The 27,705-nt window shown below is 40.3% G+C and overlaps 1 protein-coding gene and 1 long non-coding RNA gene across 14 annotated transcripts in view; one reads left to right on the top strand and one right to left on the bottom strand.

Moving 5' to 3' along the window:
* Positions 1-2,653: 2,653 nt before the first annotated feature.
* PAM (peptidylglycine alpha-amidating monooxygenase) overlaps positions 2,654-27,705 on the bottom strand; it is a 179,793-nt gene continuing 154,741 nt past the window's right edge. For 2 of the 12 annotated variants that reach the window (XM_086413283.1, XM_086413290.1), the window contains 6 exons: positions 25,996-26,111; positions 20,762-20,861; positions 15,926-15,979; positions 7,076-7,279; positions 4,108-4,164; positions 2,654-3,488 (listed from right to left, as the gene is read on the bottom strand). In XM_086413283.1, the coding sequence (XP_086269409.1) occupies positions 3,313-3,488; positions 4,108-4,164; positions 7,076-7,279; positions 15,926-15,979; positions 20,762-20,861; positions 25,996-26,111 (707 nt within the window). In that variant the 3' untranslated portion in view covers positions 2,654-3,312. The remainder of the gene's footprint in view (positions 3,489-4,107; positions 4,165-7,075; positions 7,280-15,925; positions 15,980-20,761; positions 20,862-25,995; positions 26,112-27,705) is intronic. The other 10 variants (XM_086413284.1, XM_086413291.1, XM_086413286.1 and 7 more) reach the window with 5 other exon arrangements.
* On the top strand, positions 3,415-16,776 carry LOC147370048 (uncharacterized). 2 transcript variants are annotated; one of them, XR_015168349.1, is made up of 3 exons: positions 3,415-3,520; positions 6,058-6,230; positions 16,597-16,776. It is a non-coding gene; the product is annotated as an uncharacterized LOC147370048 (long non-coding RNA). The 2 variants fall into 2 exon arrangements; XR_015168348.1 differs by lacking the exon at positions 16,597-16,776 and adding an exon at positions 9,569-9,779.

Raw genomic sequence — 27,705 nt, 5'->3', positions numbered from 1 at the left:
CAATCAAATCTGAATCTCTGGAGGTAGCGTTCAATTTTTTCTTAAATTCCCCAGTGATTCTACTGTGAAGGAATCACTTCCTTTAGGCACTTCCCAGATAGTGCAATCTCTAACTAAATAACTGAAGTTCAGCTCAGGACAAAAGTCAGTGGAGAGTGCCTGAAGTCAGCAGAGTTCATTCATTTCTAGTCTGCCCTCTAATTAAGCCAGGTTGGTAGAATAGGTGTGGTGTTAGGACAGGATGGGCATGCAGGCTTTCTCTTTTCTCAGTTTTCCTTTTTATAAGGCTGTTTGCTTATATTCGGCATATAATGCAAAGTGTTATAGTAAGGGACATATGTAAGGCCCCAGGCACATGTCAATGGCTCAATACAGGGGTCCCCTAACCACGGGCCAAGGACGGGTATCGGTCAGTGGCCTGTGAGGAACCCGGCCAAATGGCAGGACATGACCAGCGGTTGAAACCGAAACCACCGTCCCACCTCTCCCCGAGTCTGTGGAAAAACTGTCTTCCACGAAACTGGTCCCTGGTGCCAAAAACGTTGGGGACTGCTGGTTTAATGGACAAGGGAGCTTACATGTCTGAAGCAAGGAAGGTTCTGGAGCGACACCTCAGCAAACGTCAGAGGAAACATTGCGGCCGGCCAGGCTTCACTCTGGGTGCAACTGGGCGGTTGCCAATTATAGCAGGAAATAAAGTCAGTTACCAGGGAAACCAGCAGAGGGGCACGCCCACACGGCCTCTTTGATTACAACAAGCATTAGCTGGGCCTGGGGCAAGGGTGTCAGGAGGTCCGTGAGGTGTTCGAGCTGGTGACGCACAGAAAGCAACGGGACGGCCATCTTGACTGTCCTGACTATACACTCAGCTGGGCTGTTCACGGTCCCCTATGCAGCACAGGATTGTAAGATATCCTTAGGTTTTTCTACCAGAAGCAAGACTCTCAGTTCAGCACCACTTTCATTTTGGGCTTCCCAAGTGGTGCTAGTGGCAAAGACCTTGCCTACCAATGCAGGAGACAGAGACGCGTGTTCGATCCCTGGGTTGGGAAAATCCCTTGGAGGAAGGCATGGCAACCCACTGCAGTATTCTTGCCTGGAGAATCCCACGGACAGAGGAGCCTGGCGGGCCACAGTCCATAGGGTCGCAAAGAGTGAGACAAGACTGAAGAGACTTAGCATGCACCAGCACGTAAGAAGAGACCTGAAAAATGTTTTTGTCTACTCTTTGGATATTGTTGAAGACGTTAATTACCCAACAAGGTGCTATCTTTCAGAAGCTACTTGGGAACAAATTTTTCTGATCTTATTATTAGCAACTCTAAAAGTTTAATTGGCTCATGAATCATGTAACTAATCCAGTTTTAATGAGCTGCTAGAAAGTTTAGAGCCAAATTGTTCTAATGAACAACTATAATAAGAATTATTCTTGTATAAATTTTTCCATTTTAATTTTTTTTCCCTTTTTTCTTTCTCGCTTTCTTATAACTTATCATTTTAATCTATTTTTTTTTTTTCCCCCATCCATGAGCCACTGTAAAGCCGTTCAGGAACAAAACTGGACATACATAACATTAAAAGATATGTAGTTAACACAGCTGATGATCAAATAGTGTGCCAGAAAAGATGGCTTTAGTGCAAGTCAACTAATTTCCTCAATGTAAGAAAACTTGAACAGCATCAAAGTCAACTTATGCGTCTTGGGCACTGTACTAACACTGATGTTGAAATACAAATATGTAAGATATAGAGAACAGGCACCCAAACTGGATTGGCCAATAGGTTTGCTGGGTCTATCAATAAGAGCTTATGGAAAAAACGTTAGGAACATCTTGGCTACCCAATATGTCAGGATAGTGCTGTTGTGAGTCTACATTTACTAATGTGGTGAAAGGGGCATAAACGAGTGGTCAGAGGGAGCAAGTGTTTTCACTCGACAAGGAAAGAAATCTTTCAGTTAGATCAACTGGGTGTCAATTATGAGGGAAAAGAATCTAGGTTGTTAGATATTTTAAATAACTTAGCTAGAAGACAATTCCATTTTTTTTTTTTTTTTGCAAGTTAGATTGTTTTAATCTCTAATATGCCACTACTGAGATGCTTGAATTGCAAGTAGGCATTCTGAAGAAAGGGTTCTAGAGTCTGATTATTATAAAAAGAAACACTATCAGGTTCTTACTAAACTGCACTGACAGATTATGAAAAATATGGTGTAAAAGTAATTTGTAGTCAGTGTAAGATGGAGTATTCCTACAAAATACATGGATATTTGGAGTAAAATTATTCTTTAAAAAGAAAACCATTAGTAGTAACCTACACTGATGGATTAATTTGTATATGTAATTTGAGACACAGGTTTCCTCTTAGCTACAATCACCTTTTATTATTTACCTTCTGATTGTTATACAAGCAAAAATCCTCTTTGAATTTTTAAAGAAAGCCTGGTTTTCACATATATGTAAACTCTTGGGCTGGTTTTTAACTTATATGTGCTACATAATAAAATGACTTCTTAATTTTAATACAATGCACTTCTTTTGAAACATTGAATAGGTTTCATAGGTTTCACTATAGCTTAGGTTTGTGTAATTATTACAAAACTTGTATACAAGCCCGGCAAATATGCAAAAACTGCAAAATACACTCTGACAGCTAATGCTCTGAAAACACTTTATTACACAAATTACATTCAGATTCTGAAAATAGTGATCTAACAGTGTAACCATCTAAAAATAAGACATCCCCAAAACACACCAACTGAGGAAGGAAATTAAAAAAAAAACAATTTAAATAGAGACTTTTTTCTTTCCCTTGTTGCAATATAATGTTAGTGATTTTAAAAAAATAGGAGATTTAGCAGCTTTGTTGTCATGTAGCACAAAGTTTCTCTTCACTGCCACAGGCTGAGAATGCTGAACAGGAAAGGCACCAAAGAAAGACACTGGCAATGGAAGTGCTACTGGGAGAATACTGTGTTCAAGCAGAGAATGGAGTTATTTACAAACTACAGAAAAGTCTCAGAAATGTAGATGAGCAAACCTTCCATCCCTAAGCGACTAGTGTGACGGAAGAAGAGGATCGCTTCTCTAGCCTATGTTCATATAAAGACAATGGCACGATGAATGAACTTTCAGGAAACTCCTCAACTAGGAACAGAAGCCAACTAATCCCAAAGGAAGTAAATAAAAGGTGTACGGTCCCACACAGATGGTACAGTTTACAGTTAAATACGCAAAACGCTCAACGTGCTCAAGGGGAAAGGAAGCTGGCATCCTTGGTAAGTCTCGTCAGCCTAAAAGAAAACCCAGTTTCTCAGGAGGAGGGGGCAGGGGCGGGCGGCGGGGCCGAGTACTCTTCTTCGGACTCGCTTGCGTCCTCATCTTTCTCCTGGTCGCTTCCTTCCGTGCTGAGGCGGTCGAACCCCTTCCGGCTGTAGCCCTTCCGGCTGGCGAAGAAGTTGCCCAGGTTTAGGCCTCCGCCTCCCTTTCCTGGAGAAAGCAAACAGGGACAGAGGATTGAGGTAAGGTCTGCACAAATGATTTTCAGTTTCCTTGTAAATTCTTCTGGGGATGGGAAAGGGCAGGTATTAGAGACAGGGGAAAAAATGACAGAGACCCAGGTTCATTAACATAAATAAGGAAAAAACAAACAAACAAAAAAACCCAAAGCTCCCCAGGACTGTGTATTTCTGCAGGATTATTTCAGCTCCTGCTTTTTCCAGGCTCTCGGGAATGGACGTCCCCTTGAGCAGCTCTTCATTACGGTGACTTTATGAAAAGGTCATCTTCACTACGACACGCACTGACACACTGACAGAAGTGACAAAAAATTCGCTGAAGACAAATGGGGCGACATAAACAGGCAGGGAGGAGAAGTCGATGACACAGAATGGCAAGGTGGGAGAACGAAGCTGGGCAACCTGCCGGCGTCGTCACACACTTTTGGTTGGTGCATGGTTTGCATTTGGCATTTGCCAGGGATGCTGTGTTACACACAAGGAGCCTAATTTCCAGAGAGAAAATACAAAGTATCTCCTTCCTTTTTAAAAGACATGAGCTTGTTGACTGTGAATCAAATGGGAAGGATTCTAAAAGGTCACACGCATACCTCTAAGTCTTCCCAGAACTCTTCCCGAACTGGCCTCAAGTTTACGTTCAGAATCTGCTAGAGAAAGAGGGCATGTTTCAAAATAAGTCCCAGTCACCCTCCTCAGTCCGTGGGTCCAGCTTTCAACACAAAATAAGGAATTAATTCCTAAATGATTAATAACAAGGCCTGGCTCCTGTCTGTGTGTATTCTTAGAATTCTAAGGGGGCAAAAGGCAACATGTCATTGTCATGCACACCAGGGCCAGAGCTGGGTTTGACTTCTACCCGGGTCTCTTATAGGCTGTGCAATCTCAAATTACTTCTCTGAGCCTGTTTTCTCTTCTGAAGAAAAGATGGGACCAATGACAGTCCCCACCTCTCCGTAAGCACGTGACGTGCTTACAAGCAGTGCTTGGTATATACACAGGAAATGTTCTGTAAATATTAGTTACCTTTATTAGGACAAAATTAAAAATTACCCATAATTTGTAAAACCTTGGAGGCTTTGGTTACTACAATTTAGGAATATTGGTCTGAGGTTTTAGGCTTTCTATTTAGAACAGTTCACATCCTGATTGAGGAAGCTTTGGATCCAAATGTACAGCATTTGCTTTTTATATAAGACTGAAGGCAAAAAACTTCTGAAACCCTGAGTATCTGCAGCCATACACGGTGACCCAAATTCTTGTTCCATGAAAAACTTTTTTTCCTTAGGCGGAGGCTGAACTCCAGACGGACTTGGTTTTTCCGCGTGCTGTGTTGTCTTTACTGTGCTCTCTGCCCTGCTTCCAACACTCCCTTCAGGACTATGGTCAGGAAGATAAGGCTCAGGGTGCTCCCACGAAGCCTCTCACAGGAGTAGGGGCGGCATGGTGGAGCACAGAGCAAAGGTAGAGGGGAGGTGGGGAGAGAAACAAGCAAGGAGGGAGGGGGAATTTGATAAGACGGTTAGCAAGCCGACAAGTGAAGACTGCAAACTGCACAAGGATGCGGGACGGTCCTAGTTTTGCATCCCCTGTGCCCAGCACAGTGTCTGGTGTGAAGCCGACAAGCTATACGTGTGGGCTGAGTAACTGGAAGGCCTTTCGTGAGGGTTATTAAAACCCTCATAGACTGGATAAGATCTTTCAGGAACAAATGTTGAAAAGAGGTGAGAGGCTGGTATACTTTTAGAATTAAATGTATTAGACTGAACCATATAAAGCTGTAATTTCTTAAATAAAACATGATTGAACATGAATGGAAAAAAGGTGAGAGGCTGGTATACTTTTAGGATTAAAACAGAATTAAATGTATTCAACTGAACCATATAAAGCTGTAATTTTTTAAAATAAAACATGACTGAACGTGAATGGCAATTTCATATGGTTCGACCTGGGTCCCTCAGTCTTCCCAACATACTCCTGTGAACAATATTCTGGTAACAGCACCACACACATGTGCTAACAGCAAAGAAGTAGATACCAAACCTTCTTGACACCCCAGCCACTTCTCCTTTAAGTGGACTGATAAGCGATATTCTGCTATAACCGTCCCCAGGCCTTGTGTATTTCTGATACTCCATGTATTTATCACTGTATGTACCATCCTCTATTAATACCTTTATGTGTCATTTCTTTTTTATGTCTTATCTATTCTGTGAGCTCCATTTATTTATTCCATCCTTTTCCCAGTGACTATTTATCAAATCCTCAGGGCCAGGAACTGTTATTTGTGCTGGAGATATATCAGGAAATAAGCAAACACACAGAATTCTTGCTCTTTTGAAGCTTCCATCTAATTCCATGAAGACAATGACTACGTCTACTGATCTTTGCCTCTGCTCAGCCCTTGTTGGGAAGAGTTAGCTGTATTTTTGAAGAGCTTTATTGACTGCAGGTGAAAAGCAAGAAGTCCTAGAAAAACTCCCTTTCACAAATTATTAATTTAAATCCTTTGGTTTTGTTTTCTGTGTCCTTTTCTGTGTCAGGGCTTTGCCGTGGGCACTGAATCCCTGCCAGTCGCCTTGGCCTGAAATCGGATCAGATGCTGTTTCTTGATCAAATGCTGTCCACCATTCTGGTCCATGGATACCTTCCCAGATGCAGCTGTAGCCTCCTGCCTCAGGACCTGGGGACCCCGCCAAGGGACTGTTTCTGAGAGGTGAGAATCACGAGTTGGATTATTTATGGGGATACCTTGACAGGAACTCAGCTACTCAGTCTGATACTATGATGATGATTTAATAAAACACTGACACCAGTGTTGTACTCTCCCCTCCTTCACTCTACTCTTTTAAAACTGTCAAATGGTTTTCTATGGAAATAGTTGGTTTCCTGAGAGGTGAGGTTTAAGACAAGTATCTTTTATGACTTTTTATTAGTTTATTACTAATGATTATTCCTTATAATCATTGGTATTATTAATTGAGCACTTATAGGTGCCAGGTTCTGTGATAAATGCTGTATGTACATTATTTCATTTAATCCCTACACAACCTTGTGGGTATTTTACCCCCACTTTACAGATGAAAAAACTCTGGCTTAGACAGGTTAAGTAACTTGCCCAAGGTCACGGAGCTAGGAGCTAGAGCCAGGACTAGGGAAAAATAGACAACTTCTAAAAAACTGACCCAGGCGTTTTGAGGACTGGGCCTGTTTCTAACAGCAGGGATCTCCTCCTTCCTGATGCTTTAGCTAATTTATACGGATTCTACTCATCTACACAGTTTCATATGGAGACATCTAATGGCTTTACGCCAATGCTAAAAAGCAGTAATAGAGGTTGGGCTTTTATCTAACTATCCAAATTCTGAAGCTCCAGGTACATTATTCCACTTTGATACTAACTATAGACAATATTTGGAACACAGACAATCACACTGAAAGAGGTATAGAACACTTAAAAAAAACAAAACACTGAAAAAAAGATCACAACCAAACTTTGATCATCAGGCCAAACACTCTTTTTCAGGGAGGTTCCAAATTCAAGGGGCTCGTTTTACTTGCCTCCAAAGGCCCTTGATTTTTTCCACCGAATAAATAAGGCAATGGCCAGCAGGACAACCACAGGAATAACCAGAAGGGTTGTAATGAGAACAGCCGGCACTCCGGAGCCCGGCTCTTTGACCAGCTTCTGTTTCTCTTGTATCTTCTGCAATTCTGAGGAGGCGGGCTTGTTCTCCATTTTGGTTTCAACAACTGCCTCGGATTCTTCAGGGAAAGAAGAGTTGACAATATTCAACTGACTCAAAGACTCTGTAACCCTCCCACCCGCCCCTTCCCAGTCAGATTAATAGCTGCTCACGAAGAACTTGTTGAGCTCAATGCATGTGGGGGTCAGGCTTCAATATCTGCAGCTACCGAGCTGGTACCTGTGACTGGCAAATTCCCATGGAATGGTTTTTCACCTTTAAATTGGTTTTATTTGGTTCTACCCTTTGTTTCCTCTTTAGGTATAATTCCACAGAAGATGTATCCTCCTTTTGCATTTTTTCAAAGTTAAAATGAACAGGCGACATGGTGTAAGGGACCAGAATTGGTGTGCATACTGGAGTCAGATGAATCTGAGCTTGAATCCCAATTCTCCTATATAGCCAGCTTGTGTAACTTTGGGCAAGTTACTTAAGTGATGTGGGCCTTAGACACCTCCTCTGTATAACTGTGATGATGACAACAACGTCCTTCATGAAATTATTGAGCATAAATGTTTATCGTAAGGTGCTTCATAAGTACTGATTTCCTTGTGATTTTAGTTTATGAGCCTCTTTCATGTTCAATGAATCACTGGTACCTCACATGCATAGTTGCATGCATTAATTCTAGAATTAAGAAATGGAAAAAGGTAACTGGGTCCTTTCCAGGTTCTTTTCTACAGTTTCCAGCAAGTTGTAAGTGTACCTGGACACACTGTATGTCCGTTTGTTGTTGAGGAAAATAACTTACACAACTGTTCTGTGATATTGGCAGATACTGGGTAGATATCAGGCCTAAAGTACTACTTGGGTAACTGGTAACAACAAAACTAAGTCAGCGACTGCAGGAATCTTAACAACTACTGACGTAGAATGAGGTTGAGCCTTGAGATGTTCTTGCCCCCAAGAAACACATACATGTGTCTGCCCAGAACCCTGTATGTGAAGCCAGAAGTTACAACCGTGTTTGCCCAAAAGCTCACAAGGTTTCTGAACTTCAGCTTCTTGGTGTGCCCTTTTGCCCTGTGATACAAATTGCATCAGATGGCCTCACGGTAATTTTGACAAAGTGGCAAGGATTAGTATTTTAACATGATCAAAGTTTAATATGTGTAGACATATTGGAAATACTTCTCCAAGGAAGCATTTCTCAAATTACTTAAGACATTGTAAACACCGTTTACGATACACGCTTCTAGGTTCCAGCTTTTTGCCTCAATATTCAGAGCAGGCTTCCTGCCCGGTCTCAATGATATTTACAGCGCACACACACTGTTTCAGGCACCGTTCTCATTTAATCATCACACCAAGCCAATGAGTGGGCGCTATTGTGATCACCACTTCACAGATGGCCTCAGAGTTCTCCTTCCCTTCCCTGCACTGTCATTAAGGGGAGACCTTTATTTCTCTTCTTTTATCCATGGAAGTGGGTCTTCAAACTTGAGTGGGAAAGGAGGAAAGGGATTGGTTCATAGATCTAAATGGTTCAAACTTAATCTAAGTCTCAGTTTCCAAGAGGAATAAGAGTATGATTCTTATTTTTCCTGCCTACTAGCTGTTTTGTCTTTTTCTTCATTATTGTTGAAAAGGTATACAAATTGTTCTATGTTTAAGCAAAAAACAACAATAAAGTGATGATAGGATTACAAAATACAGGCCAAAGAGGTGGAGATTGGAGGACAGGAAATTGCTGCCTTGGAAGAAGGGTTTGTGCCTATTTCAAAGTGACTATAATCAGAGCAATTACACAGCACTTTCTACCTGTCACTTAGCGCGTCTACCTACGCCTTGGATGTTGGCTGTGCCAACTTGTATCTAATTTCATTTGTAAGCCAGAGCTAGGACAGAGCTCCAATAAAAGGAAAGAAGAACTATGATGTATGTGACAGACTAAAAGAATCATTTTACCATTCGCAGAAAGTGTGCTGAGAATAAGGTAGTGAACTTGCTAAGATACACACACTGTACTTTAGAAATCCTTGATATCCACACCTTCTGTACTCTGCATGTCATCTACTAAAAATACTGGAACATTCTAACTTTTGGAACCAGGTGATGTATGTTTAGATTTTAAATGATGCTCTACATTTTAAAGAATGAGGATAAAAAAATTTTAATTTCCTAAGTAAAAAAAGCAATATGCTGCTCTTAGATGACTTTATAAGGGGAGTAAAAAGCCTAAAAAATAGTTATCACTTAAGAGTCTAAAAATTTCACTCAAAGCATAAAGAAAAATCTAAATTCTGTCACTTTTACTCTTTATCCTAAATTCTTTCACTAACACCCCCCCCACCCCCCCCCGCCCCAGTGATTCAGAGCATCCTTGATGAAGATGGAATGGAGAAGCTCTAAGATTAGCCAGGACCTGGCACTGCTGGAAGGTGGGGGTTCCTCATTGACATTTTCCTGTCATACAAGATGCCAGATAGATTAAATTGACAACAAAAATGTCTTCAAACAAGCTTTCCCAGCATCCCTGCAGATACCTGGAAATAAAAATAATCCTGAAGACTGATGCATAAGAAGTGTTCTCTTTCTTCTTTAAAGCAATGCATTTAGAAAGGGAGGTGCACTCTCGTGTGAGCTCACACACACAAGCACGTGTGCATCTCTCCCCTTTTACAGAAGGGGAGAAGCCCAGAGACCTTTGGAATGGAAATAACTGGGACAGGAAGGAGAGGCATTCTAAATACAGCAACATAACAATTACTACCCCATTCATCACAGATGGAACTGAAGGCTGAAGGTTTTAGATGGCATACTGGCAAGTAACGTGTGAGAAGGCATGGAAAGTCCATACAGCATCAGTGAGATTCTGGGCTTATTTTGGAGCCACTGAGGTTCAGTTCTAGACCATTGCTAAAGCACATACTGCAATTAAGCAAGTCACATAAATGTTTTTGGTTCCCATTGCATATGAAAGTTATGTTTCTACTATACCATAGTCTATTAAGCATACAATAGCATTCTTAAAAAAATATGCATGCTTTAATAAAAAAAAAAGTTTCTTGCAACATATGCTATTATCTGAGCCTTCAGCAAGTCAGTAACATCAAAGATGGTGATCACAGGTCACCATAACAAATAACACTGAAAAAGTTTGAAATATTTCAGGAATTACCGAAATGTGACACAGAGACAGGAAGTGAGCAAATGCTGTTGGAAAATGGTGCCGACAGACTTGCTCAATGCAGGGCTGCATAAACTTTCACTTGTGAAAAACACAAGTGTAAAAAGCAAAGTGCAACAAAACGAGGTATTCCTCTACACCTTTCTGGGTTTGTTTGTTTAATGCACTGTGGTTCCTCTACAATATGTTACTCTCCATGAGGTCTAAGATGCCAATGGCATTAGAGAATTTATTTCTATTTTCCTAAGACAGATTCACCATCATCATCTTTCACTGTGGGGTGGGGGAGGGGTGAAGGCTATGCTTTTGGAGGGATATTGGGGTGTCTGTTTTATCCTTAGTAACTTCATTTGAAAGTTTCAATCCCTTTCCTAAGTTTCTTAGCATCACAAATTCTCTTATCCCTGAAACTGCCTGAGAACACAATACTGATTCAGAAACTGCTATTACTGATCAGTTGTGTAACCATTCAGTGGGGATGAGTGTCATGAAAGGTTAGTGGAATTACCAGGTATCTACAGGGTTGTTAATCTGGGAAGATGTTTCTCTCTCTCTTTTATAAGAGCTGGTTGAAACCAAGCTTATAGGTTGTGATAAAAGACAAAACTCTTGGAGATCCAGCATGATTTGTATTCCTTTTTGTAGTAAGAAAATAATCTTTTTTTAAAAAAAAGTTTAATAAGACTCATATGGGTTCAAAGAGGACTAGAACAAGCTCATTTGGGTTTGCGTATTCCTAACTATTAAAACAGGACTGTCATGACAAGAGATTTCAATTGAGTTTACTATTTGAACTGGGAAGTTCCATGACCAGATGGACTCTGTGGTGTGCAGAGGGAGAGAGAACGTGATCAATGGGTGAGCACTGGTCACCGTGACTGGCCAACCAGGGTGAGACAGGGTGGCTGGGCTGTTCACAACAGGCCAGCCAGTATAGTCTCAGAGTTTTGGTGGGAACTATTTAAAGGTAAATTGGAAGTGGTCAAACAGGAGACGGCAAGAGTGAACATTGACATTTTAGGAATCAGTGAACTAAAATGGACTGGAATGGGTGAATTTAACTCAGATGACCATTATATCTACTACTATGGGCAAAAATCCCTTAGAAGAAATGGAGTAGCCCTCATAGTCAAGAAAAGACTCCAAAATGCCATACTTGGGAACAATTTCAAAAACAACAGAATGACTTCTGTTCACTTCCGAGGCAAACCATTCAATATCACAGTGATCCAAGTCTATGCCCCCACCACTAATATTAGGTTGAAGAAGCTGAAGTTGAACAGTTATTTGATGACCTACAAGACCTTCTAGAACTGACATGAAAAAAGATGTCTTTTTCAGCACAGGGGAATGGAATGCAAAAGTAGGGAGTCAAGAAATATACCTGAGTAACAGCCAGTTTGGCCTTGGAGTACAAAATGAAGCAAGGCAAAGGCTAACAGTTTTGCCAAGAGAATGCACTGGTCATAGCAAACACACTCTTTCAACAACACAAGAAAAGACGCTACACATGGACATCACCAGATAGTCAATACCGAAATCATACTGATTATACTCTTTGCAACTGAAGACGGAGACACTCTATCCAGTCAGCAAAAATGAGATCAGGAGCTGACTGTGGCTCAGATCATGAACTCCTTATTGCCAAATTCAGACTTAAATTGAAGAAAGCAGGGAAAACCACTAGACCATTCAGGTATGACCTAAATCAAATCCCTTACAATTATACAGTGGAAGTGAGAAATAGATTCAAGGGATTAGATCTGATAGAGTGCCTGAAGAACTATGGATGGAGGTTTGTGATATTGTCCAGGAGGCAGTGGTCAAGATCATCCCCAAGAAAAAGAAATAGAAAAAGGCAAAATGATTATCTGAGGAGGCCTTACAAATAGTTGAGAAAAGAAGAGAAGTGAAAGGCAAAAGATAAAAGGAAAGACATATTCATCTGAATGCAGACTTCCAAAGAATAGCAAGAAGAGATAAGAAACCCCTCCTAAGTGATCAATGCCAGGAAATAGAGGAAAACAATAGGATGGGAAAGACTAGAGATCTCTTCAAGAAAATCAGAGATACCAGGGGAACATTTTACAATAAAGGACAGAAACGGTATGGACCTAAGAGAAGCAGCAGATATTAAGAAGAGGAGGCAAGTACACATAGAAGAACTATACAAAAAAGATCTTAATGACCCAGATAACCATGATGGTATAATCACTCACCAAGAGCCAGACATCTTGGAGTGCAAAGTCAAGTAGGCCTCAGGAAGCAACACTACAAACAAAGTTAGTGAAGGTGATGGAATTCAAGCTGAGCTATTTCAAATCCTAAAAGATGATGCTGTGAAAGTGCTGCACTCAATATGCCAGCAAATTTGGAAAACTTCAGCAGTGGCCACAGGACTGGAAAAGGTCAGTTTTCATTCTAATCCCAAAGAAAGGCAATGCCAAAGAATGTTCAAACTACCACACAATTGCACTCATCTTGCATGTTAGTGAAGTAATTCTCAAAATTCTCCAACCTAGGCTTCACCAGTACATGAACCATGAACTTCCAGATGTTCAAGCTGAATTTAGAAAAGGCAGAGGAACCAGAAATCAAATTGCCAACATCCACTGGATCATAAAAAAAGCAAGAGAATTCCAGAAAAACATCTGCTTCATTGACTATACTAAAGCCTTTGACTGTGTAGATCACAACAAACTGTGGAAAATCCTACAAGAGATGGGAATACCAGACCACGTTACCTGCCTCCTAAGAAATCTGTATGCAGGTCAAGAAGCAACAGTTGGAACTGGACATGGAACAATGGACTTGCTCCACATTGGGAAAGGAGTATGTCAAGGCTGTATATTGTCACCCTGCTTATTTAACTTATATGCAGAGTACATTAGGCAGAATGCTAGTCTGGGTGAAGCATGAGCTGGAATCAAAATTGCCGGGACAAATATCAATAACCTCAGATATTCAGATGACACCATCATTATGGCAGAAAGTAAATAAGAACTAAAGAGCCTCTTGATGAAAGTGAAAGAGGAGAGTGAAAAAGTTGGCTTAAAACTCAACATTCAATAAATGAAGATCATGCATCTGGTCCCATCACTTCATGGCAAATAGATGGGGAAACAATACAGTGACAGCCTTTATTTTCTAGGGCTCCAAAATCACTGCAGATGGTGATTGCAGCCATGAGATTAAAAGATGCTTGCCACTTGGAAGAAAAGTTATGACCAACCTAGACAGCATATTAAAAAGCAGAGACATCACTTTGCCAACAAAGCTCTGTATAGTCAAAGTTATGGTTTTTCCAATAGTCATGTATGCATGTGATAGCTGGACCATAAAGAAAGCTCAGCACCTAAGAATTGATGCTCTTGTACTGCAGTATTGGAGAAGACTGTTGAGAGTCCCTTGGACTGCAAGGAGATGCAACCAGTCCATCCTAAAGGAAATCAGTCCTGAATATTCATTGGAAGGACTGATGCTGAAGCTGATACTCCAATACTTTGGCCACTGGGCACCTGATGTGAAGAACTGACTCATTAGAAAAGATCCTGGATGCTAAGAAAGATTGAAGACAGGAGGAGAAAGGGACAACAGAGGATGAGATGACTGGATGGTATTACCAACTCGATGGACATGAGTTTGGATCAAGGTCTGGGAGTTGGTGATGGACAGGGAAGCCTGGCGTGCTGCAGTCCATGGGGTCACAAAGAGTTGGACACGACTGAGCAACTGAACTGACTGATTTAAACAGAAATGGTGTGAGGCTACTTTGAAATCCAGCAATTTCAGAATAAACTACAACTATCACCAATCTGTAATTCTTGGAAGAACTTAAGGGGAATGAATTGGTGGTACTCATTTCTCCTCAATAGGATAGTAACAGTGGTTCAGAACATAGCTTTGGTGCCAGACTGGTTTAAATTCTGGTTTTACCATTTAATATCTTAGTATTAATTCTGTTCCTCTATTTCCTCGCATATGTAAAATGAGGATAAGAGCAATTATCATTTGGTTGGTGTAAGGATTAAACCTAATTTTTGTATAGCCCCTTTTTGTGCTCCATAAGTGGTGGCTTTAGATAGTATCTTTTCCAATACCTCTATTTCAGGGCAGACAGAACTTATCAATAATTCTATATATAACAAAAGCAGAAAATAGGAACTTCTTCAATATGAGTGTTGTATGACTGTCACTCAGTAGTGTCACCTGGGTATAATCTCTACAAATGCCAAAGAGTTGCTATTTACTTATTTTATAATATTGGCTTACCCCTTTCAACCTTGAGCCGGCTATATTTTCTTATCTGCCTATATAAAATCCCTAAACTCCCTCTTGCTTCTCGCTTCTTTTCACGTCTTTTCCACCTGCTTTCATGAGAAAGGAAAACAAGAAGCCTACGGTTAAGTCTTAATATCTAGGAGAATAATTTGTAAAGTAACTAAGAAATGAGCCACTTGGCTACTTAAACATTAGGAACACCTCTAGTGAGTTCTTAACTACACATGACCATGTCAAACCCCTGCAAATAGTGAAAATGTATACATATAAACTGAACCTAAGAAAGGGAGAAAATAATTTGACCGGGATTCCAAATGAATCCAGTAGTTTTACCAGTACCCGCATTCTATTTCCCCACGCCTTACAATATACACCAAAGAGAGAGAGAGGCTCAGATAGGAAAGAATCTGCCTGCAATGCAGGAGACCTGGGTTTGATCCCTGGGTCGCGAAGATCCCCTGACGAAGGGAAAGGCTACCCACTGGAGTATTCTTGCCTGGAGAATCCCATGGACAGAGGAGCCTGGTGGGCTACAGTCCATGGGGTCCAACAGAGTGGGACATGACTGAGCAACTAACACTTCCGCATATGCATATGTGTATGTACGCGTACACGCAGAGTCTTTACAGGCTGGAAGCGTCTTGAAGTCAGGCACAGTTTCGTTTACCTTAAACCTGCTGTATCTTACACATGGATGGCCCACAGTAAATGCTGGGGACTGAATGGTAGTAAGACTAGAGCTTAGGGAGCAGCTAATCTTTCAGACCCCTATATTATTAACTCACCAAAGATACTTTTCACTCTAACGATTAGAGCCCATAAAGGAAGACCTTTCCCAGTGTGCTGGATGTTATTTTTCTAATTGGCTGAGGTTAAAATACTTCCAGAAGTGACCAACTGACTTTTTTCCTCTCTAAATGTCTCTGGCCCACTTGTAGATTTCTTACACCCCCAATCACTTTTCATCACCTGAAATCACTGAATTTGAGCTCATTATTACTGTTCCAGTCTATCAGAAAAAGCAGTGGCAACATGTAGGCTTAAAGGCTCAAGTACATAGTAGAAGTTAATAGATAATTTACTGGGTTGTATTATATTTTTACCTGAAAAATTTTAAGTACAATCAAGAACCATAAATGATTACCGGGTTGTATTATATTTTTACCTGAAAAATTTTAAGTACAATCAAGAACCATAAATGAATTAAACACAAACCGCCCTGGGTTTCACAGGCATAAGAGGAATCTGACCAACCTTTGATTTCCTGAACCTCAATGCCAGCCTTCTTAACTGATCGATGTTCCATTTCTGTAACATAGCACAGCAAGTAGAGAGAAAAATCAGAATTCCCCCCCACAAAAATTTGAAACCTTAATTTTGATATTCATTTTTTTTCAGCAGAAAAATTTCTTTAATTCATTGAATACATTTTTATACTAGAAAAGAGTTTAATATTATAAATCACTAATTAGGTGCCAGGTCCTAGAATCCTGGATAAAATCCTCCTAGGGAAAGCTGAAATAATATCTCTAAGATCTTTGTACATAAAATGAGATCTTCCATGTGAAGTCTACAATCCTGTATTATTTCTGAAATATCAAGGAGCTGTTTTCATGTGGACATCTCAGACTGATTACTGGATCTGTCACGTTTGATTATCAGTCTTCTAGTTGACAAACTGATCTGCCTAGTTAAATACTACAATATAAATACACAAGACTCTTGTTCAGCCTCCCATGGCGGTGTTACTGTTCCCAAGGTGCTGTTTTCCAGATTTATTATTTGGTTGCCTTCTGGACTATGCAGAAGGCTTCTCTTTCAAAGCTGAATGCTGTACTGCAGTGCTTCTCAATCAGGGGATATTTCAAACTAACTTGGGAAGTCTTTCCAAGATACTCATATTATAACCCCTCTTTTTCCTGCAGATTGTGAGTGAGGTCTGGCCATGTGTGCCCTGAAAACCTTCCCCAGGTGACTCGGATATGCATCTCTGTTTAGTACCAACCCCTGGAGTGGAACTGGAATACTGGAATAAAGAGGCTTAGACAGAAGTCTTAATGAGTTCAAGTATCATGTTCCTATGTGTAAAATGAAGATACTAGTTAGACTTCTGAAGTTTTTTTTTCCATCTTTAAGGGTATTTAATGATTTATTTTTATTCTGAAAAGCCTGACTTCAGTCATGCAACTGAGAATTATCCATCTCTCCTTGCTTTCTTATCTCCCCAAACCCTCTGGTTTCTCTTTGTGGAGACAGGTGGTGGGACAGGCATGCTTACAGGGAAGTCTGCAGCTACTGCCGAAGGGCGTCAGTCCTCAGGCACCTCTGTGCACTCAGCCCTCACTAGGACTCAATTCAGTTCAGTTCAGTCGCTCATCCGTGTCTGACTCTCTGCAGCCCCATGCACTGTAGCACGCCAGGCCTCCCTGTCCATCACCAACTCCTGGAGCTTGCTCAAACTCGTGTCCATGGAGTCGTGGTGCCATCCAACCATCTCATCCTCCATCGTCCCCTTCTCCCGCCTTCAATCATTCCCAGCATCAGGGTCTTTTCAAATGAGTCAGTTCTTCGCATCAGGTGGCCAAAGTGGAGTTTCAGCTTCAGCATCAGTTCTTCCAATGAATATTCAGGACTGATCTTCTTTAGGATGGACTGGTTGGATCTCCTTGCAGTTTAAGGGATTCTCAAGCTTCTTCTCCAACACCACAGTTCAAAAGCATCAATTCTTTGGTGCTCAGCTTTCCTTATAGTCCAACTCTCACAGCCACACATGACTATTGGAAAAACCATAGGTTTGACTAGATGGATCTTTGTTGGCCAAGTAATGTCTCTGCTTTTTAGTATGCTGTCTAGGTTGGTCAAAGCTTTTCTTCCAAGGAGCAAGCACCTTTTAACTTCATGGCTGCAGCCACTGTCTGCAGTGATTTTGGAGCCCAACAAAATAAAATCTGTCACTGTTTCCATTGTTTTCCCATCTAAATGCCATGAAGTGATGGGACCAGATGCCATGATCTTCGTTTTCTGAATGTTGAGCTTTAAGCCAACTTTTTCACTCTCCTCTTTCACTTTCATCAAGAGGCTTTTGAGTTCCTCTTCACTTTCTGCCATAAGGGTGGTGTCATCTGCATATCTGAGGTTATTGATATTTCTCCTGGCCATCTTGATTCCAGCTTGTGCTTCATCCAGCCTAGCATTTTGCATGATGTACTCTGCATACAAGTTAAATAATCAGGGTGACAATATACAGCCTTGAAGTACTCCTTTCCCTATTTGGAACCAGTCTGTTGTTCCACGTCCAGTTCTAACTGTTGCTTCTTGACCTGCATACAGATTTCTCAGGAGGCATGTAAGGTGCTCTGGTACTCCCATCTCTTTCAGAATTTTCCACAGTTTGTTGTGATCCACATGGTCAAAGGCTTTGGTGTAGTCAATAAAGCAGAAGTAGATGTTTTCTGGAACTGTCTTGCTTTTTCAATGATCCACCAGATGTTGGCAATTTGATTTCTGGTTCCTCTGCCTTTTCTAAATCCAGCTTGAACATATGAAAGTTCACTGTTTACATACTGTTGAATCCTGCCTTGGACAATTTTGTGCATTACTTCGCCAGTGTGTGAGATGAGCTGAAACTCCAATACTTTGGCCACCTGATGTGATAGTTTGAGCATTCTTTGGCATTGCCTTTCTTTGGGATTGGAATGAAAACTGACCTTTTCCAGTCCTGTGGCCACTGCTGAGTTTTCCAAATTTGCTGGCATATTGAGTGCAGCACTTTCACAGCATCATGTTTTAGGACTTGAAATAGCTCAACTGGAATTCTATCATGTCCACTAGCTTTGTTCGTAGTGATGCTTCCTAAGGCCCACTTGACTTTGAATTCCCGGATGTCTGGCTCTAGGTGAGTGATCATACCATCATGATTATCTGGGTCATGAAGATCTTTTTGTACAGTTTTTCCGTGTATTCTTGCCACCTCTTCTTAATATCTTCTGTTTGGTCCATACCCTTTTTGTCCTTTATTGTGCCCATGTTTGCATAAAATGTTCCCTTGGTATCTCTAATTTTCTTGAAGAGATCTCTGGTCTTTCCCATTCTATTGTTTTCCTCTATTTCTTGGCATTGATCACTGAGGAAGACTTTCTTATCTCTCCTTGCTATTCTCTGGAACTCTAACTTCAGATGAATATATCTTTCCTTTTCTCCTTTGCTTTTTTGCTTCTCGTCTATTCACAGGTATTTGTAAGGTCTCCTCAGACAAGCATTTTGCCTTTTTCTATTTCTTTTTCTTGGAGATGGTCTTGATCACCACCTCCTATACAGTCACAAACCTCCATCCATAGTTCTTCAGGCATTCTGTCAATCAGATCTAATCCCTTGAATCTATTTCTCACTTCCACTGTATAATTGTAAGGTGTTTGACTTAGGTCATACCTGAATGATCTTGTGGTTTTCCCCACTTTTTTCTATTTAAGTCTGAATTTGACAATAAGGAGTTCATGATCTGAGCCACAGTCAGCTCCTGATCTTGTTTTTGCTGACTGTATAGAGCTTCTCCATCTTTGGCTGCAGAGACTATAATCAATCTGATTTTGGTGTTGAACATCTGGTGATGAACACGTGTAGAGTATTTTCTTGTATTGTTGGAAGAGGGTGTTTGCCATGACTAGTGCATTCTCTTGGCAAAACTCTGTTAGCCTTTGCCCTGCTTCATTCTGTGCTCCAAGACCAAGTCTGCCTGTTACTCCAGGGGTCTTTGACTCCCTACTTTCACATTCTAGGGACTCTAGTCCCTATAATGAAAGGACATCCTTTTTGGGTGTTAGTTCTAGAAGGTCTTGTAGGTCTTCATAGAACCGTTCAACTTCAGCTTCTTCAGCGTTACTGTTCAGGGCATAGACTTTGATTACCATGATATTGAATGGTTTGCCTTGGAAATGAATAGAGATCATTCTGTTGTTTTTGAAATTGCATTGAAGTACTGCATTCCAGACTCTTTTTTTGACTATGAGGGCTACTCTATTTCTTCTAAGGGATTCTTGCCCAAGACCTGTATGCTATACGATTAAAGTTTTTGGACTCATTATTTTACTTTTCTTTGTTATATCTTGTATTTTTTCCTAGTTATAATTCGCATTTTTCCTTATTATAAGTAGTATTTCTTACCTTCATCAAGCCCACCAGTCTTTATTTTTTCTCTGTTTAAAGAAACCTGTTGTAACTCCCAATACCTCAAATTTATTATCCTCAATTCTTCTCCTTAACCTCATCTTCTCTTCCTGTTTGTACCCTGACATATTTTAAAAGCATCTTTGGACACTGAGTTTTGTGGCCTCTTAAGCATTTGGTATTGTTCAAGTTAGAAAGCTTAAGTTTTTTAGTAGAAAAAGGCTAGTTTAGAGGCTAGTTTAGAATACCCTTTAAGAATTAGAAATAGTGTCCAAAGTACAATTAGAAATCCCCAAACTAGCTGGGCCTGATCCTGATAGAGACGCTCTTCTATTCCCAGACATGATTTGTGAGTTCATGAAAAGACAGTTCAGTATTTTGAACAACCTGAATTTTGAAGGGAAAATGCAGAGTGCCTCCTGTTTGGGATGAAACATGTCTGACTCAGATACTGGTCTTCTGAGATGCTCCGCAGCTACTGAGAGCCGAAGAGCCACTTGGGAAGTGATGCCTCCCTCAGCCTCTCTGCTTTGCCAGAGCCAGCGCCTCCCTGTAGAGCTAAGTGGGAATTAATGTGGGCTTTCAGCATAACAGACATTTCTTCAGGCATCAAGAATTTCCTGTGGAATATCTGTGGAAAAAAGGGTATAACTTCCAGCAGAAAAAAAAAAATGTTGCTTTCCACTTTAAAGACATTTAATCCCTGAAATGACTACCAAAGAGGTCTTTTAACAACTGCCAATCATACCTTGGGGTTGCAAAGAGACACGACTGAGCGACTGAACTGAACTGAAGTGAACTGAATCATACCTTGACTTCCTACGCTACTAACCATAAAAAGAGAAGGACAAGCACATTTCTTTTCACATGTTTTTAAGCAATAAACCTGAGTGAAAAGTGTGGACAATCACGCTGTAAAAGCCGTACTTTCGGTCGAGGTGAACTTCCACACGGTGTTGGTGTGAGCGTCTCCGACGTACACGGTCCCGTCCTCGGACGCAGCAATGTCGTGGGGCATGTCGAAGTGCTGCCAGAACAAGAAGCACACGGTAAGGGCGAGCCCGTGCCCGGTTCTTCATGAAGAGGCGAAAAGGCAGAGCAGAGCACACAAGGGAACCATAAGCATGTGACTCAACCAAAGAAACAGTGATGGAAGCAGCTCAAAATGAAAGATTTGAGTCACCCATTTCACGCACCGGACGCCGCCTCCGCCAGACCTAATTCTATAAGGTGGGAAACGCCGTGGGAGCCTCAACACTGACTTCAGGTCTTATAAAAAGCGAGCATTTACAAGCAGGTTACTTTTTTACAGTGTTGTTTAGTTGATGTTATGCCATTTATCTAATTGTTTATATTTATCTAATTATTTATATTTATTTTTGCCTTTGGGCTTTCTTCATAGCTCAGTTAGTAAAGAATCTACCTGCAATGCAGGAGACCTGGTTTTGGAAGATTCGCTGGAGAAGGGAAAGGCTACCCACTCCAGTATTCTTGGTTTTCCCCTGTGGCTCAGCTGGTAAAGAATCCGCCTGCAATGAGGGAGACCTGGGTTCGATCCCTGGGTCAGGAAGATCCCCTGGAGAAGGGAAAGGCTACCCACTCCAGTATTCTGGCCTGGAGAATTCCATGGAAGAGTTGGACACAACTAAGTGACTTTCACTTTTCCCTTTTGCCCTCATATTTTTTTCTAACTTTGACCACTGTCAAATTTGCTGGCTTAATTTAGACAATTAAAAAGGACCAGGCAATTAGTTTTTGGTTTTTTTTTTTAAATTCCCATCAAGCTATCATACGCTTCCTTAAAAAGTATTTATGTGTTACAGATAAGAGGTATCATTTTAAAGATTCAGGGCATTCCTATTATTTCTGAAATGCATATTAAGAGCTCTGCAGTAATATGGCATACTCCTACTCTGAAGCCCAGTGTTGACAATATTTTCAGTCAGCAAAGGAAACAAATGGAGTGTTCCCTCTAGTATTTGCTGGCTTTTGTGCCTACTGCAGCTAAACTGGTGTTTTATGATATCTTTCTGCACCACACATTTTCATTTCAACATCATGCCATCTCACTCACGAGGACACAGCAGAAAGGGCAGCTCTCTTATGTGACTTTCTCAGGGTCACCAGGCTAGTTCCTGGAAAAGCAGGCTGAAAATGCTGGGCGGCTGACATTTCCATCTGTCTACCGAAGCTTTCAAAGGTGCCACGTGTCCACCAGTTGGCAGGAGGTGGATGGTATTTTCACCTTTGAGGCCAGGAGGCCTGCTTAGAATGAGTACACCATTCTAAAGAGATGATCGGTGAGTATGAACAGGAACATTATCCTGACTGTGGGCTTATCAGCCAGCCTCTGTCCACTTTGGTTTGATGAGTGTAAAGGGCGCTAAGGAGGCAAGCTTCTGTTCGTAGCTCACGGAGAAAGGGCCAGAATACATGCTTTGGTGAAACTACTGTCTTTTAAAATCAGCAACAATTTATCACATTGAAAAGAAAAACATGAGACAGCCATGCCAAGGAGGCACATTTCTTCAGACTATCAAATGAGCTTGACAAAAGAGCAGGAGAAGGACAGAGAGCCAGGAATCCAAATGATGCCTTGGTGCAGTCCCCTCAGTCAGTCAGGAAACGTTCGTCTTCATTTGGAGTTCACCTGATTTTGGTGGCAAAAAGGCTGGACAATCACAGGGAGTTCCTCTTCTCTACAAAAACATGTTTTAAAAAGCCGGTTTGCAAACAAGGAGATCAAACCAGTCCATCCTAAAGGAAATCAACCCCGAATATTCATTGGAAGGACTGATGATGAAGCTCCAGTACTTTGGCCACCTGATGTGAAGAACTGACTTGTTGGAAAAGACTCTGATGCTGGAAAGATTGAAGGTGGGAGGAGAAGGGGACGACAGAGGATGAGGTGGTTGGATGGCATCACCGATAGACATGAGTTTGAGCAAATTCCAGGAGACAGTGAAAAACAGGGAAGCCCGGTGCGCTGCAGTCCATAGGGTCACAAAGAGTTGGACGTGACTTAGGAGTGAACGACAACAATATGGTTGTAAAGTGCTTCACATTTTCTGATGGGAAAAACATTATATATAATAGGTGGAGGAACAAAGGTGGGGGGTAATGTTTGAACTATTCATTGGAAGGGCCATCAGTTCAAGGCTATAACAACAGTGAACCTCTGTCTGTGGTTCTCACACTGATCCAGGGTAACAAGAGTTCAATGGAAATATTTTGGGGCCACAGGAGGGGTTCAGGGGAAGCTTAGTGAATGGGACTTTGAGACCTCTATTCCTACTGCAGTCACAGGCACTCAACTGTAATCTTTTAAATGCATTGTTTCACTGCTCTGTGTCAACTGAAACAACATGTTGTCAGATTTAGGACTAAGTTTTACGACTTCAGAGTCGAAAAGATTTAAAGATCTACTCTACGCTTTGACATCTTCGCTTGAGGTACTTCTCCCTAACAAAATAAAATTATAGAGGAAAGAATGCTAGCATCCTCCTGGGTATCTGGTGACACAGCCCAGAGCAATCTGCCCTCAACAGCTTGTATTTTGTTTTAATAATTCATAAGGAATTTGTGTTCTCCATAGCCTAACTACGTGTGCTTTAAACAAGATAAGTTGAAACTTACTTAATATTAAGTAAAATCATTCTCTAAGAAATTGGTTCATGTTATGATTTAATATGTCCCCTGGCCTCAATATTAAACACAGTTTAAAGTATAAAACATCTGTGTTTAAGATCCAGGTGTGCTACTTCCTGTGTGGCTTTGGATAGGTAACTTCCCTTGTGTGAACCTCAGGCTCAAATACTGTCAAATACAGTGATTTTAATCTCCATAGTTAGGGTCGGAGAAATAACATGAATCTGGGGTTACTGTTCCCTTCTTTCTTTTTTTTGGTATTGCGCAGTGGGGATTATTTCCTTCCTTTTCCACAAGAGCAGCCTTGCAAATAAAGAAGACAAAAAAAATTCCAGCCTGAAGGGTGTGTGTGAAAGCAGACGGTAGGACCAGTCTTTGCTGTGATTATGGGAGGAAGAATGTGGAGAGCAACGATATATCTTTTGCCCTCAGAACTCTTTGACACCGTTTGATAGACTCATCTTCTCTACTGTCCTACCATCTCAGTTCGGCTGCACAGGGATAAAGATGGGGATTGTATATTCCAACATAAACATTCCTAAAGAATGTCATGGAAGAGGGAGATCTGAACTACATAAAGGCACAAGCAGTGGACAAGAGCAAACAGCGGCACAGACACAGTATGTAAAACTTGACTTTTGAAGGAAAAATCACTTCTTACATAAGAGTAAGTAATAATATTGTACCATATTATTCTCCTTAATCTTTGTGATGATAATCTAATTAAATGAAAAGTCTGAGAGATTCGCAGATGGGTTTCAGCTTACTGAATCAACACAGAATACATTTCTATGTTTCGGTGTAATATCAAGTCTTGTTTATTGAAAGGAAAAGCAAATTTCACCTTGGAGTCAGAGTCTCTTTTCAAGTTTGCTGTACTGACCCATATACTGTGACTTACTCATCATGGGATGTCTGATGAATACTGATGTTCAGGCATAAGGCTTCCTGAAACCTTCATTCAGGGATGCTTATATTTTTATGACAGTAAAGCTTATTTAGAATCTAGCCTCTAGCTTAGCACTTAGTGTTGCTCTCTAGATGCACATTTGAATTAAAAGTTCATATCCCGATTGACACGGTATTTTATTATTTAAAGAACAATCAAGCAAACACTGTTTGAAAACAAAGTGAAGCTCTGACAGGAAGTGAAGTATCCCTCACTTTCTTTATCAACAGATATGAAGAAGCTCCAAGTGGCAAAGCAATGAAGATCAGATAATCAATAAAGGGCTGAAACACTACTGAAATAAAACATCTATTCTCAATCTAATGAATTTGTTTCTGAAGGGCTATTATGATTGGGCATTTGATTGTTTATTGCTTTTTAGCTGAAATACTTCCATGAAAAGTCTTGCTTATTATATCAATTTATCAAAAGAAACTAAAAAAAAAAAAAGAAAAAAAGAAATTGGTACTGGAATCTTTACTTCAGATTTAGTTTGGTTCAACGTGGATCCTGTAAGTTTTGCTAAAACTCCATTTGAAGGAAAGGCTGTGCCCTGTCCTGTTCACTATCATAGCCGTAGTATCTAGTATAATGCCTGTGACACAGATAGGTGCTTAATAAATACCTTTAGAATGAAGCTTAGTAAATCCCAGACAGGCTGTCAGTGTTCTAACAGTGGCATTGTAAAGTGTTTTTTTTTTCTTTTTTTCTTTTTTGAGCTAGCAAATTTGGTGTCTTAGAGAATACTGTAAGAAATTGAGTCTGGAGATGTTTATCCAGTGGCTTATGATAAGTTGCATTTTGACCCACTGAAGCTGATAAATCTTTACAAATTTTGAAAAATAGCTCTTATTTGCAGCATTTTGGCTAAAATTGATATACCCCAAGCACATTCAGGTGGTGCATGTGAGTATTCTGATCATTCTGACAGTTATTCTGCGGAGAAGTTAACTGAGGAGACAGAGGGCAATGGGCACAGCACAGCATGGTCGCCGTGTTGGTATAAAGCACAGTGAGAGTAAACCATGGGATACCACTGTGAGGCCAGAACTAGACATGCGTCTTTTACTGAAACCAAGTCGCTAGAACTTGATTCCAGGAGTGCTATTTTCAAGTCTTGTTGCTCAGTGTAGTAACATTAAAATAACATTAAAAAAGCAAGCAGCATTTCTATTGAATCTAAGAGGACTATAAAATTACAGTTGATCATATTGTGGTATCTTTTCTACTTGGATAAAACCAGGAATATCTAAAATGTAAAATATCTTACATTTTCGATATTCTAACTGCAGTGAATTTAAGCCTGCTATCATGTACAAAAATCTACTAAGAACCTTGGAACTGCATATAGTGTTAACTTGCATCTGTGAAATTCAGCTAGGAATAGACAAGGACATTGTTTCTAAATAAAACACAGTATACAGCATTCCCATCAACCTAGCCAGAAAACTATCACGTCACCTTTAAATTAAAAAAAAATGACTGAAGTATAAATTGAGTTCCAAGATTCACATTTTCATTTTATCCTCAAGAAAACTGATACATAGTTAATGAATGTGAATACCTTGCGCACTGGCTTGAAGACATCGATAATTTCCCCGCTAGAAAAGTTCATCACAAATCCTTGCACAGGTTCTTGGTCCTCAAAGTAAGGCTTTCCATTCACCGCAAAGAGCAAACCTGTGACAACATATCCAGTTAACCTTCCTTTAAAATATGCGTAAGACTGGCTTTTAAACACATGTGTGCATAGGGCACAAACAAGAAACATAGGGTCAACCCTACATTTGGCAACAAACGTGGAAAACAGAATACTTAGTAGATGTCTCTGAGTAATAAGATCAGGAACAGACAGGTTAGGAGGCTAACCTTGTAATAGGAAAACCAAGAACCGCAAGGCCTGTCCCACTGAGGAAGCCAGTAGAAATCAGTAATCCAGTTATGAAATCAGTAATCTACAGTTATAGAGGAGATGACACAGGTAGAGGAATATATATGTAGATATACTAAACAGGTTATGGGAAGAGTCAGGTTATTGAAAGCAATCATTTTAGGGTATCAGATCTTTTAAAAAAATATGTTAACATCTGTGATAGCTACAAATAGAATCAGAGAAAAATAGGCAAAGAAAGTGAAGTTATAGCATAAATAGAAGAATGATCTGATTTTAAACAACTACCCCTTGGAAATGTGAGATGCATATTTCAGATTATCAAAGACATTTTTTTCTAACTAAAAAAATTAGACCAATGTTTATACTAATTCAATGAATACTCTTTGCAGTAAATCATATTTCTTAGTTTAGTAGTGTTTATCCAAAAAAATGGAAACTGTGATGCTTTGATTAGTACTGCAGATGATTGAATATTATATTTTAAAGAATTAAAACAATAAAATATACAGAATACTAAACCTGTATTGAAAGTTTTTTCATCTTATTTAAGGATTTCAGGATAGGGTTCTTTACCACATCATACTAAAAAATATTACCACTATTAACATCAGTTACTACTGTGTAACATTGTAGAGAGAATTCCAATTATAATGCACTTTGTCTTTTGCTGAGATTCTCTTTTTAACCAGATTTCCTCTCTTTTCTCCTAATGTTTTTCTTCTCATATTTGATTTATTTTTATTCACTATGAACTTGATCACCCTCTTTCTTAAGTAAATTTGTTGTTGCTCAGTCTCTCAGTCATGTCCAACTCTGTGACCCCATGGACTGTAGTACTCCAGGCTTCCCTGTCCTTCACCATCTCCCAGAGCTTTCTCAAACTCATGTCCATTGAGTCGGTGATGCCATCCAACAATCTCATCCTCTATCATCCCTTTCTCTTCCTGCCTTCAATCTCTCCCACCATCAGGGTGTTTTCCAGTGAGTCAGTTCTTCGCATCACAGGTGGCCGAAGTACTGGAGCTTCAGCCTCAGCATCAGTCCTCCAATGGATACTCAGGATTGATTTTCTTCAGGATAGACTGGTTTGATCTCCTTGCAATCCAAGAGACTTGCAAGAGTATTCTCCAACACCACAGTTCAAAAGCATCAATTCTTCAGTGCTCAGCCTTCTTTATGGTCCAACTCTCACATCCATACGTGACTAATGGAAAGACCATAGCTTTGACTATATGGTCCTTTGTTGATTAAGTAAATGGTCTTGCCAAACTTATTCTTTAAATAGGAGGTAAAAACCAACACGAGAATTTATCTTTCATTAACATTAATGAGTCTTTTATTACTTTTTAATTACTTATTCCTTAGGGAAGCCAATGTGTT

The sequence above is a fragment of the Bos grunniens genome, chromosome 7, assembly GCF_055505025.1.
Source record: "Bos grunniens cultivar Pamir isolate PY7600 chromosome 7, Bosgru_T2T1.0, whole genome shotgun sequence".
Classification (NCBI taxonomy): domain Eukaryota; kingdom Metazoa; phylum Chordata; class Mammalia; order Artiodactyla; family Bovidae; genus Bos; species Bos grunniens.
This window is presented reverse-complemented; position numbering and strand designations above follow the sequence as displayed.